Here is a 12,209-nt window from a genome sequence, read left to right as displayed (position 1 = left end):
ATTCAAGCACAGGTAAGTCTTTGGTTAATCGTACCAAATGTTTTAGGAGTAAATAGCACTAATTCTATAAAATATCTTCCATAAAATAGAAGCAAAGGAAACATTTATTATTTTATGAGGTAGAGCTACTTTATTACTAAAATCATACAACTATTATATAGGAAAACTATAAATAGGTCCCTCATGAATATAGGCACAAAATATTCTAGTAAATCGAGTCCAGGCTTTATATCATAACTCAACTGGATTCATTCCAAGAATTTAAGCTTGGTTCAACATCTGAAAATTGATAAATATAATCCACCAATTAATAAACTAAAGAAGAAAAAGCATATCACTATAGACACAAAATCATTTGGTAACATTCAACACTTATATAAAAAAAACTTTCAGCAAACTAAGAATAAAAATTTCTTATATTAATATAAAGCATCTTTAATGAAATTTCAACTAACATCATACCTAAAAAGAGATGGATGTCATGGTTTATGTCTGTGGCCCCAAAGCCTCATGCCTTTGCATCACACATTTGTGACTGGTTCATTGTCTAGCGCTTGCACTGGGGTGTGAGTGCTATACTGGCCTAGGGGTGGAGCCAGGATGTGATGTTATGGCAGGAAGAAGGTGTGTCTCTCTCTCTTGCCAGTTTCTGCCTTGCTGTTTGCAGCTGTCATAAACTGCGGCCCTGCCATGCCACCCTGTTTTGGAGCCAAATGAGTCTGGACTGAAATCTCCAAAAACTGTAAGAAATAAACCTTTCCTTTCCCAACTTTGGGCATCAAGTATTTGTCTCAGTGACCAGTAAAAAGGAACTAAGACAATGGAGTTTTTCTAATTTCAGAAAAATGAAAGGATGTCTTCTTTTATTACCACTACTAATACCGTACAAGAAATCTTGGCTAGAAAAATAGAAGAAATAAGAGATAAAAACTATACTGATTATGAAGGAAGAAACAAAATGTCTTTATTCACAGATAACATTTAAAAAAAATAAGACAACTTTATTGAACCAAAAATCTGCACACCATGCAATTTATAAACTTAAAATGTAAGATTCAATAGACACTAGCACAGACAGAGTTGTACATTTGAACAACCACAGAGTTGTACAAGAACAACCACAATCAAACTTAGGTCATTTTTGTACCTCAAATCAGAATATTCTCCCTACTAATTGTCATCTCCCCCTAAATCTAGATAACTAGTGAACCACTCTCTATCTTCACAGAGAGCATGGTTTTTAACACAAATGTTTCCAAAGAATGTGCAAAAAGAATTTTAAAATTAAAAATGAGTTTAACCAAAGTCACAAGATGTAACACCTATAAGCAAAAGTGAGTAGTATTTCTCTACACCAGCAATGAACAATAGGAATTCAAAAAATCTACCATGTAGATTTTTAACAGTATATGTCTATACTGCAGAATTGTTACACTGAAAACTCTAAAACTCCAAACAAAAGAAATCAGTGAAGACCTAACCAAATGGTGATAGACGCTTGTAATAGATTGGAAAACTCAACCTTTTTGAGATGTCAGTTTTGCTCAAATTATTTTGTTGGTTTAAAACAATTCCAACAACAACCCTAGGAATTTTTTTGTAGACAGCAATAAACTAACTCTAAAATGTATATGGAAAGACAATGAATTAGACAAAGCAACTGTAAAAAGGAAGAACAAAAAAATAGAAGACTTACACTACTTGATTTCAATATTTATTAGTTATACTAATCTATAAAATGTGCTACTGACAAAAAAGAGACCTATAGAACTGTAAACAGGACAGAGTCCAGAAACAGACTAAACAGATGACTTTTGCAAAGGGGCTGCAATGGAGAAAGAATAGTCCTTTCAAATATTGCTGAGCAAGTTGGATATACACATGTAAAAACTTGTCACACACTATATGTTTTATGAAAAATTAATTCCAAATATATCATGTACTAAAACCTAGCAAGAAAATGTATGTGTTTTCTCTGGTTTGGCAAAAAATGCTTGGGTACTAAACTAAAGGTTTGACTTACAAAAGAAGAGTTCTAAATTGTGTTTTACCCAAAATTTTTTAAGCTTTTAAAAAAAATTTATTTAAAGAAAGACTAAACAAAACAGAAAATAGGTAGAAATAATACATACGTTCAGAGAAAAAAATAAACAGTAAGAAATCACTAGTTGATGTTTACATATTGTCGTTTTACAAATAGTTGTTCAAGATACAAAGATGGAACATGTAAAGTGGGAATTCAAACAGCGAGACTGCAAACAGTTCTGTTCAACTGTCCAACAAAAACTTAGTAACACTGTTGTCAACCCTATACACTTAAACAAACATGCAGTTATCCATATCTTCATTTATGTTTAGATTAAACAAACTAAAGCAGGCTAAAATCATTCTGAGCAAAGAATAATAGTATTGCTGGATTTTACATCATGACACTCCGTGATCAGCAGTGGGTACTGTAGTGTCTTTTTTAAAAATTTAATTTAAAGAAAGACTAAACAAAACAGAAAACAGGTAGAAATAATTCATAATTTCAAAGAAACAAATGAACAGTAAAAAATCACTAGTTGATGATTATAGATTGTCTTCTTACAAATAGTTATTAAAGATACTAAAGTGGAGGTTATAAAGTGGGGATTCACACAGTGAGATTGCAACCAGTTCTGTTCAACTATCCAACAAAAACTTAGAAATGTGGTTTTCAATCCTATACACTTAAACATGCAGTTATCCATCTCTTCAATTATGTTGAGATTGAATAAACCCAAGCAGGCTAATATCACTCTGAACAAAGAATAATACTATTGCTGGGTTTCACATTATGACACTCCCGGATCAGCACTGGGTATTTTAGTGTCTCTTTTTCTTCAAACTATCTGTTCATTTCATTATGTGTCACACGATCAGTTCTCATAAACTGTTTATAGATTCTACACATGCATGAGTCTTAATATGTATTTCTATCCTTTTTATATTAGAGGGTTCTCTAGGGTTTGTTTCTATAAAACTAAGCAAGGCAAAACAAAACATATTCCTATAAACACATGAAACAAAATCAACATATAAGACCATTGTACAAAGAGTTTTACCATGGTTCCTATGTTGTCTCCTGTCATCTCCAGTAGAATTGGATATATCATCAGACATAGTATAATTGAATATATCAGTACATAACAGTATTATTAAAAAAACAACTTTGTATATAGTATAGAATTTCAAAAACCAGCAGTTATCAAACCAGAAGGTGTATCGTAGAGTCTTGTCATCTTCAGTGTAGTTGCTTATACTCTCAGACTTAATACTATCATTCATATCAGTTTTGAATAAAATCTTCTCTGTCTCATTTCTGTTATGCTCTTTTTTTTTTCATCAGTTGTCTGCTTATCTTCTTCCTTCTGTTTTCTGCTCCATTCATTGAGGCCTCTCTGCCACTGTTCCTGGAATCCTAGTACTTTTCTCTCTCTCTAGAATGCCCTGCATAATCTCTGTAGAGTTGGACTGGTGGTTGCCAGTTTCCCAAGTTCCTCTTTGTCTTGGAAGCATCTTGTTTCTCCATTAATTTCTAGAGACAGTTTAGCAGGGTATATCAATCTGGGATGGAGGTTATTTTCTTTTAGGGCTTGGAATATTTCACTCCAGGCTCTTCTTGACTTGATGGTTTGTGTAGAGAAGTCTGCCATTATTCTGATGGGCCTTCCTCTATAGGTTATCTGTTTCTTGTCTCTGACAGCTTTTAATATTCTGTTCTTATATTGAATTTCTGGGATCTTGATTATTATATGCTTGGGTGTAGCTCTGTTTTGGTTGTAGGTGGCTGGAGTTCTGTATGCCTCATATATCAGAATATCATTTCCTTGTCCTATGTTTAGGAAGTTTTCCTTGATTATTTCTGTGAATAGCCTTTGTAGTTCCTTTGTTTGTATTTTATCTTCTTCATTTATATTCTTTATTCTCAAATTATAGATCCTTTTGTCATCTTCTAGCCTTTGTATTGTTACTGCTTGATTCCTTGTTATTTTTAAAAAGTTTTCCCTTTCATACTCCCACATTGAAAAATTGTCCCCCAGTTTGGATAATCTATCCTTAGTTTCTTTCAAGCCGATCTGCCATCTTTCTATAGAGTTTTTAATTTCCTGGTGATCTCTTTGAATCTGCTTCACGTATTCTATTTTTTTTTTTATATTCTTCACCAAATGGTTCTCTCCTTTGTTTGAGTTCCTCCCTTCTTCCATCTGTGTGTGCTTGAGGGGTGCTTAGTATCTCTTTAATTAGTCTTCTTATATCTTACTTTATTTGGCTAAATGTTTCACTTTTGAACTCGTCTATGAGGTCTGGAATATATCTCTTTATGTCCACTGGCATGTGTCTGATATTGCATGTTTGCTGCTCTCATTCTCCTTTCTATTTACTGTCCTGGGTCAATGTTCTCAGGGCTGGGGCCTGGAGACATTTTGTTGCTGCTTCCTCTTCCCATCTTTTTTGCTTCTTCCAGGAGGTGCCAGTTTCTTGTTTCTTTCTTTGTTGGTTACAATTCTTCTGAAACTCGCTGGATAGATGACCCTTCACACTGCAGTGTGCCAGTGAGTTACAGACAGGAACAGCATATGCTGGCCCCTCCCCTCCAGATCAGTCAAGCTGCTGTGGCCTGTAGTACTGTATTACTTTGCGCTGCCTCCCCTCCAGACCAGCCAAACCTCCGAGGCCCCACTGGGCCAGTGTGGTTAGTGTGCACCACTGCTGCAGGGACTTGACCTCGGACAACCTATTGGATCTCAGCCGGGTCACATGACCCAGGCCTAGCACACTCCACCAATCCTGTTTGGGAAAGGGATACTGACTGAAGTCACTGCTGCCCCTTGTACTTGCCAGTCTGCCCCATCCCAGAATGTTGTTTGCTGGAGCCCCCTTATTTATGGAATGGCTCCACTCCTGCCACTCACCACAGGTTGATGTAGGCACCCTGCCAACTCAGCCCTCCATTCAGCTTGCTGACCCCCGAGCTCAATGCAACTGCGCCTCCAGTGAGTTGCTGACCCCTGAACTCAATGTAACTGCACCTCCAGTGAGTTGAAGTGGTGGGACCTCGGAAGGGTAGGCACGTCATGGTGGGACCCTGGCAAGTTGCAGCGGGACCTCAGCCAGTCACAGCGGGACCTCAGATGGTCAGCAAGTCACCTTAATTTCTTCTTGGGATGAGAGAATTCATCTTCCTCTGTTTGGGGCTCCCCGTGCTGTATTATGTTGAATTCTAAGTTGACTATCGCAGGGAGCTTCTGTAGCCAGTTGTTATCTATCCGCCATCTTTGTTCCTCCCCCATGTATAAGCCTTGAATTGTCTCCCTATCAAAGCCCATCAGAACTACAGCATACTTTTCAGCACAACCCCTCAAGTCAAAAGGATCTTGGAGTGAGGTATTTGAAGCCTTCAGAGAAGGTAGTTCCTCTCTCAGGGTTGGGGACAGCTCCATCAACTTCGCTGCCTCTTGTGTTTTACCCAAATTAAAACTTTTGTTCTGTGAAAGTCACTGCACAGGGATTAAAAAGCAAGTCGCTAACTAGTAGAAAACCTTTTTAAGTTATGTATTTGAAAAAACCTTTTATGTTCAGAAAACATGGCTAATTTTAAAACAATTATAGCAAAGCAAACAACCCAATTAAAAATAGGCAAAAGATCCAAACTGACATTTCATTAAAGAACGTAGATACACGGCAAACAGAAGATGAAAAGATGCTCAACATCATTGGTCACTGGAAAAATGCAAATCATGATCATTATGAGAGATTATTATATATCTATTAGAATGGCTAAAATTAAAACAAAGTAAAACAAGCTCTCGCACAACAACCACAGCTGGTAAGAATGATACGAAATGGGAATTCTCATACATTATTGGTGGGAAGCCAAACTAGTAACTTCATATAAAATTTAACACACACCTACAGTACAACCTAGCAACAAACTTCTAGCTATTTATTCATGCAAAATGATAACTCATGCTCACACAAAAAGTTGCTTGTGAATGTTTATAGCAGCCTCCTTGATAATCACTAAAAACTAGAAGGAACCAGACATCTTTCAGCAGGTGAATGGATATATAAACAGTCTATGTAACTGAGTACTATTTACTCAACAACAAAAAGAAACTACTGACTCTTGTAATAATATGAAGCTGTATGGTATTGTGTTGGATATGTGATTCTACCCATTTGTAAAACCCACTGGGTGTGTACTACAAAAGTGATTTTTATTGTGTGCAAGTTGTATTGTATTTCAAGGAAACACGAGATAGAATGCAGACATGATGAATGCATTTGTTTACAACTGAATGACATAACTAGGAAAGAAAGAAGCTGGCTTGTGTAACTTTGGGAAAGAGTTTCAATTAAATAATGCAAGCAAAACATGATCAAGTGTGCAAACTTTCTGCTCATTGTACCTGAAGTTTTGCTTACTTTTCTTGCCTGTGTCTCCCTTTTATTCTTTATCTTTTAAAAAAATACCTAAAACTTCTGAAAGGATAAAATAATTTTTCTTTTCTTATTAATTTAAGCACTGATTTAGCAGTGATGGTTTCAAAGAGCCACCCTCACCTTTCAAAGAGTCAGCTCACCTGTGGCGGGAAAAGCCTAAGTCCTCGGGTACAGGGAAACCAAGGACAAGGCTGCCGGGCCAGGGCTGCCCACGGGCTGAGCGGGTCAGTGTCTCAGCACAACTGCAGACTATGTCTGCACGATTTCCCCGGCTCCTTGACAAGCTGTTACTCTGAATTCTTCTCTAAACAAGGAATTTGATTTCATGACTCAGCCAGCTAAAGACAGGGATGGAGTCTGTGATACTGAGGAAAGAGTCTGACCTTTCTCTCTCCTCTGTAAAGCAGAGCAACATAAACAGGGTATGCTGACTCTGGTCTTGTTAGTATTGATTGATAACTCATTAGCTTGGAGGTTTTAAAAGAATTTCTGCCAATCTTACCTTTTCTTTCATTTTTTCCACGTTGCTTTTGAGCTGGGGCACGACATTGTTGGGTGGCAAGCCTTTTTCTAATTGAGTCACAAATTTCGCATATTTGGAAACCTGGCTGTTCAGGACTTCTGTATCCAGGCAGTCAAATTTGGACTGTTAAGAAAAAAAAAAAAAAACAGTTAAAACCATGATAAGAACCAAGCTTGAAGTAATACAAAAAGTTTTACAATACTTGAATTTTTCTAGGACTTGAATTGATAATCCAAATGAACTCTATATAGCTTACTTATTTACAAATAGTTTCACTTATTAAAATTGCTAATAGTATATACATATCATCTGTTTATTTTTTCCAGGTGTTTATGTCCTTAATCAGCAAATGCAGTATTGTTTGTAATCCTTGGAATTTATTCCTGAGGGTCAGTACTTGTAGCCTCCCAAAGAAATAGCTATTTTTTACTCTTGCTAACTAGAAATTTCAACTAATACATGTAATGCAAATGTTTTCAAGACACTTTCCTAATACACACTATATCTTTAATTGTATTTCTCAGTTACATAGACATATAAATGCATACATTTATTAATATGTTGATCATATGAACTGAGGGCAGCAAAACTCTTACAAACTTATATTTAAAATTTTTCATCTGGATTCAACATTTTCCTCTGCTTCTTAGTGGGTTTTCCTATGCATTTCCTAGGATGACTGCACCTAGCTTTGGAAGCCACTGTTCTAATCTATGGTGATAATTAGAAAATGTTCTAAGCTGCTTCTTTACTTCTCAAGAATATTTTTCACTTCAATATATGAGAAATACAGAATTACAGGACATTTCAAATTTTCTGGTATTACATCATATATTTGTTTGTTTTCTATTTCTTACATCAAAAGGTGGGTTCTGTAAGGGTTTGGGCTTTGCCCTTGTTCGCAACTGCATTTACTAGCACCTAGAGTGCTGTCTGTGAAATATTCCCTACAGCTCTGGCTTTTTACCCAGTCATGTGGTTTCCAATTAGAGGAGTAAGCACAGGAAGGATGACAGATGTACAGAATAATATTTGTGAATTTGATGGCATATTTAACACATTCATTTTACATTTGAAAGTGTAAGTGGCCATCTACCTTCCCCCTATAGTTGGTATTGGTTAAGATTTAAATAAAAGAGCAGACCCTCAAACCAAACTCTATGGTGGCTGTTGGTACTTGGCTCCCTAGTTAAGAGAGAAATTCCATTTGACTCAGCTACTCTTCTTCTAGTATCTGAAAGAATCAAGGACATCATATTACAGAGTTACATGCACACCCATATTTATAGAAGCACAACTCATAACAGCCAAATCTTGAAAGTGGCTTACATATCTGTAAACAGATGGATGGATAAAAAAATGTGGTATCTGTACACTATGGAGTACTACTCTGCCATAAAGAAGGGTAGACTTGAGTCATCTGTAGGAAAATGGACATACTTTGATACTATATGTTAAGGAAATAAATCATACACACAAGTTCAAATATTGCTTTGTTTCTCTTATATGAAAAACCCAGAGTAAAAGGAAGATAGATAGTATGAAGTAGAGAGACAGATCCTTCATGGTGGGGAACAGGATCAAGAGATGGAGGCAGAGAATGGAAAAAAGGAATTGGGATGAGTTATATACACGTGAAACCCCTACACTACGAGTGTAAACATTGCATACTGCAAACATGTACCAAAAAAAGATGGGGATCGAGGGATGGGAGGGGCAAATGGAGGGAGGGAAAGGGGTGAAACAAGGGACTCAGGTGTGTCGAGTCCATGCGCCAACCTCCCTCAGGAGTGTGAGCATGATGTGCTGCACACGTCACTAATAAAGGGAAATAATAAAACAAGGAAAAGTGGGGTTTGCTGCTGAACTCTCAAGAAGATCTTAATTTATTATGCTATTGTTACTCGAGTGCACACAATGGCTTCCTTTCTAAAGGACAACAAAAATGGAAACCTCAGATGTGTCAATCATAAAATCCTGGAATCCTCAAGAACACTGGTGTGTATTATGACATTGTGTTGCAAAGCCACTAAGCGGCTAGATGTCCTGTGTCATTACCCTATGACGCTTCCATCACAGCCTTTGAAACAGTGGAGTCAAGAACCCTGGCTTACAAGGACACTCTCTGCTCTGTGGCAGTTAGCGACAGAAGGACCTTTTGCACCTTGCTGGAAAGCACATACAGATTCCCATAAAGTCACAACCACGTGTTTTGCTGGCATCAGGAACACACCAGCTTGCTAAAATATAATAATTATAATTATAATACATATCATGAGGATTTCAAGATTTATGGAAATTTTACGAAGTGAGAGCTTGTGCTGTACCTGTGACCATTCTTGCTGAAGTTTACCCCAGTCTGATAAGGAATCCCAGAGCAACTGTTTGAGCTTCAGTTCAGCACTAACTTCTTCCAAAGCTTCAAACTTGGACACTTCAACCTTTAAAAACACAATGAACAAAACGCACTACTTAGTTTTCAGATATAAAGAGCCTGTGTTGTCTTTCTACTAGTAATTCTTGATACTATTACTATGTGGCAGAAATTGGATCCTAAATGGGGAAAGAAATCTCCTTTTCATCCCAATCCTTCTGGGCTTGCAAGTTTTCTGCTGACAAATCAAGTGATGGTCTTATGGCAGATCCTTGCATATTACAAATTACATTTCTCTGCCTGCTTTCAAAATTCTTTGTCTTTGATTTTAACGCTTTGATTATGACATGGTGCTTGTGAACTCCTCTAGATTCATATTGTTTGGAGAATGTTGGGCTTTTAAAGTCTGGATGTCTATTCCTCCATTTGAGAAATTACATCATCATTACTTTTAAAAATAAGCTTTCTGTTTCACTCTTTCTCCTCTCAGGATTTGTATAATGTGTATATTCATCTATTTAACAATGTCTTATAACTCATGTAAGCCTTTTTCATTCTTTTGTTTTTCTTTTTGCTCTTCTGATTGGATAATTTCAAGCAATCTACCACTGAGCACACTAATTCTGCCTTTCGCTTGATTTAATTTGCTGTCAAACTCTTCCAGTGAGTTATTGTACTTCTCAGCTCTGAAATTTTGGTTGTTTTTAATACATATATTTTTCTCTCTGTGGAACTGTTCATTTTGTTCATGCAACATATTTGTTAAACACATTCACGATTATTTTGAACTCTTTCTCAGTTAATAAGCCTCCACTTCTTCAGCGTCAGTTTGTGGAGACTGGGTGATGTTTGGGCATGTAAATAGGTTCCTCGCCACGTCTTTAAGGCTAGCTCTGGCTGTTACCAATCACCTGGCTAAAGATGCCGGGGCCTGCTCAAATCTTTTCTGTGAGTGTCTCTTATCTGGACTTGAGTGTATGAATTCCTAAACAGAGGGCTTTGCAGGTCTGCTTTTTCAGGAGTTCATAATCCCTTACTTCTTTTTGATGTCCACCTTATCCTGTGGGTTCTCTGGAGGAACACTGCCCAGCTCTTTGTTTTGTAATGCAGTGGTGCCCACTTTTTGGGAGCAGGCTGGGTCCTGGCAATGCTGTGCGATGGGCAAGACAGAAAGCAATGTCTTGCAAAGCGCCCCAAAAGTCTGATCTCTGTACGTGTATGTGTTTCTTTTTCCCTCTCCATTGTGAGAAGTTAGCAGCTCTGAGTCTCTGGATGCGACAGTGCCAGGCTACAGGTGAGCATGCATTTGTTGAAATCATTGCCTTTGCTCTCACAGCCACTAAACACCTAGAGCATGCTAGGTCCTGCCAGCATCCAGGTGATACAGAAGCTAATTCCTTGGGCAGCCCCCTAAAAGCCTGGAATGGTGTACAAACTCCATGAATTTTCTCTGCTTCAGAGAGCAGCTAAGATTTGGGTGTTTTTGCCCATTCATTCTGTGCTGACTCAGGGGCAGAGGCCACGGCCATGACTATGCACTACTGCAGTTGTTTTTTTTTTTTTTTTTTTTTTTTTTGGTCTTTTTCCTTTTTATCGGTACCAGGGATCGAACTCACGACTGCCTGCTTTCAAAGCAGGCGCTTATGCCGCTGAGCTAAACCCCCAACCCCGACAGTTGGTCTTGTTCTCAATGGCTTCCAATCTTTTCCTGTCCACGTTCAAACGTGGGCAAGACAGAAAGCAGTTTCTCAGACATCCTCCTGGAAAGCCAGAATGCTACACACACCACACAATCTCTCTTTCCCTCCTCAGGAAGAAGCGAGGCCCTTTCTCCTAATCCTGGGGCTTAGTGGAGGCAGCGATTAGAGAGAGGGTGCATGAATTATCTACTGCTTTCCACACAGCTGGTTTCCAACATGCTCAGTGTGCAGGAGATGCTCTTCCGGGCTCTGCATCACTTCCAAAGAAATCTGGTTGGTGTACTGTTGTTAAGTCCGTGTTGAACACAGGGCAAAGAAGAGGTCAGGGCTTCACAGGTCATCGTCTTGCTGACATCATGTCTGTTCTTTCTGACCCAAGGCGTGGCCATCTGTTGTAATGTTTTCACCGGCAGTGTTTTCTCCGTTCTCCCTCACTCCTACTACAGGCCTCCTTATATGGGTTAATTAACACAGTCCGGGATGCCTTACACTCTAATTTTCTCACTCACAAGTCTCTGGCCTCAGGCTTATGTCAGCCTCATTGCCTGGTATCAGGCTCATTACTTTCCAGGTTGCCCTGCTAAGCCCTGGCCTCTGGAGTGGACAGCACTTGGGGTCCCATCCTGGCCATCCACTGGGAACTCTGGAAGAGACAGGTGCTTTCCCACAGGAGGTTCAGGCCTGCTGCTCTAAGACTTCTGAGAGCCGGCACCATCCTATGCTGGTGGCCTCCTGGCCTTCGCCATGGGGATCATTTCTTTTCTGTTCTTTTTTTTTCTTATCAGTCTTTAAAAAGCTGTTTGATGTACCTGCATCTCTTCCCCTTTGCCCTTGCCTATATCTTTTTTTCAAAATACATCTTTTAGTTTTCAACCCTATCTTTCTGTGCCCATCTATTTTCTGACTTAATTGAGAATCTCTTCTTCCCTTAAATTAGTCTATCAAACCAGGACAAATTGGGCAATATTCATGGAATCATAGCACATGTGGGAAAGCAAAAGGAGCCTGAATCTTAGTTAAGAAAAGAGAGGGACTTTAATTGATCACATTTAAAAATGTACATGTATTTTAATATAGCAATTATATTTCCTTGTCTGACAGTTTTCCATAATTCACCATTATCTATTAATAAGAAGGACATTTT

General features: G+C 38.2%; 1 protein-coding gene across 1 annotated transcript in view; it reads right to left on the bottom strand.

The window, feature by feature from the left end:
- Dnah6 (dynein axonemal heavy chain 6) overlaps positions 1–12,209 on the bottom strand; it is a 221,096-nt gene that overhangs the window by 147,240 nt on the left and 61,647 nt on the right. Inside the window, exons 17-18 of the mRNA XM_023564757.2 lie at positions 9,319–9,432; positions 6,971–7,114 (exon numbers count right to left, since the gene is read on the bottom strand). Of these exons, the coding sequence (XP_023420525.1) occupies positions 6,971–7,114; positions 9,319–9,432 (258 nt within the window). The remainder of the gene's footprint in view (positions 1–6,970; positions 7,115–9,318; positions 9,433–12,209) is intronic.

The sequence above is a fragment of the Cavia porcellus genome, unplaced genomic scaffold (genome assembly GCF_034190915.1).
Source record: "Cavia porcellus strain 051 isolate PalLab524CR breed Dunkin Hartley unplaced genomic scaffold, mCavPor4.1 scaffold_18, whole genome shotgun sequence".
NCBI lineage: Eukaryota > Metazoa > Chordata > Mammalia > Rodentia > Caviidae > Cavia > Cavia porcellus.
The sequence above is the reverse complement of the archived record's forward strand: the minus strand, read 5'-3'. Positions and strand labels throughout refer to the sequence as shown.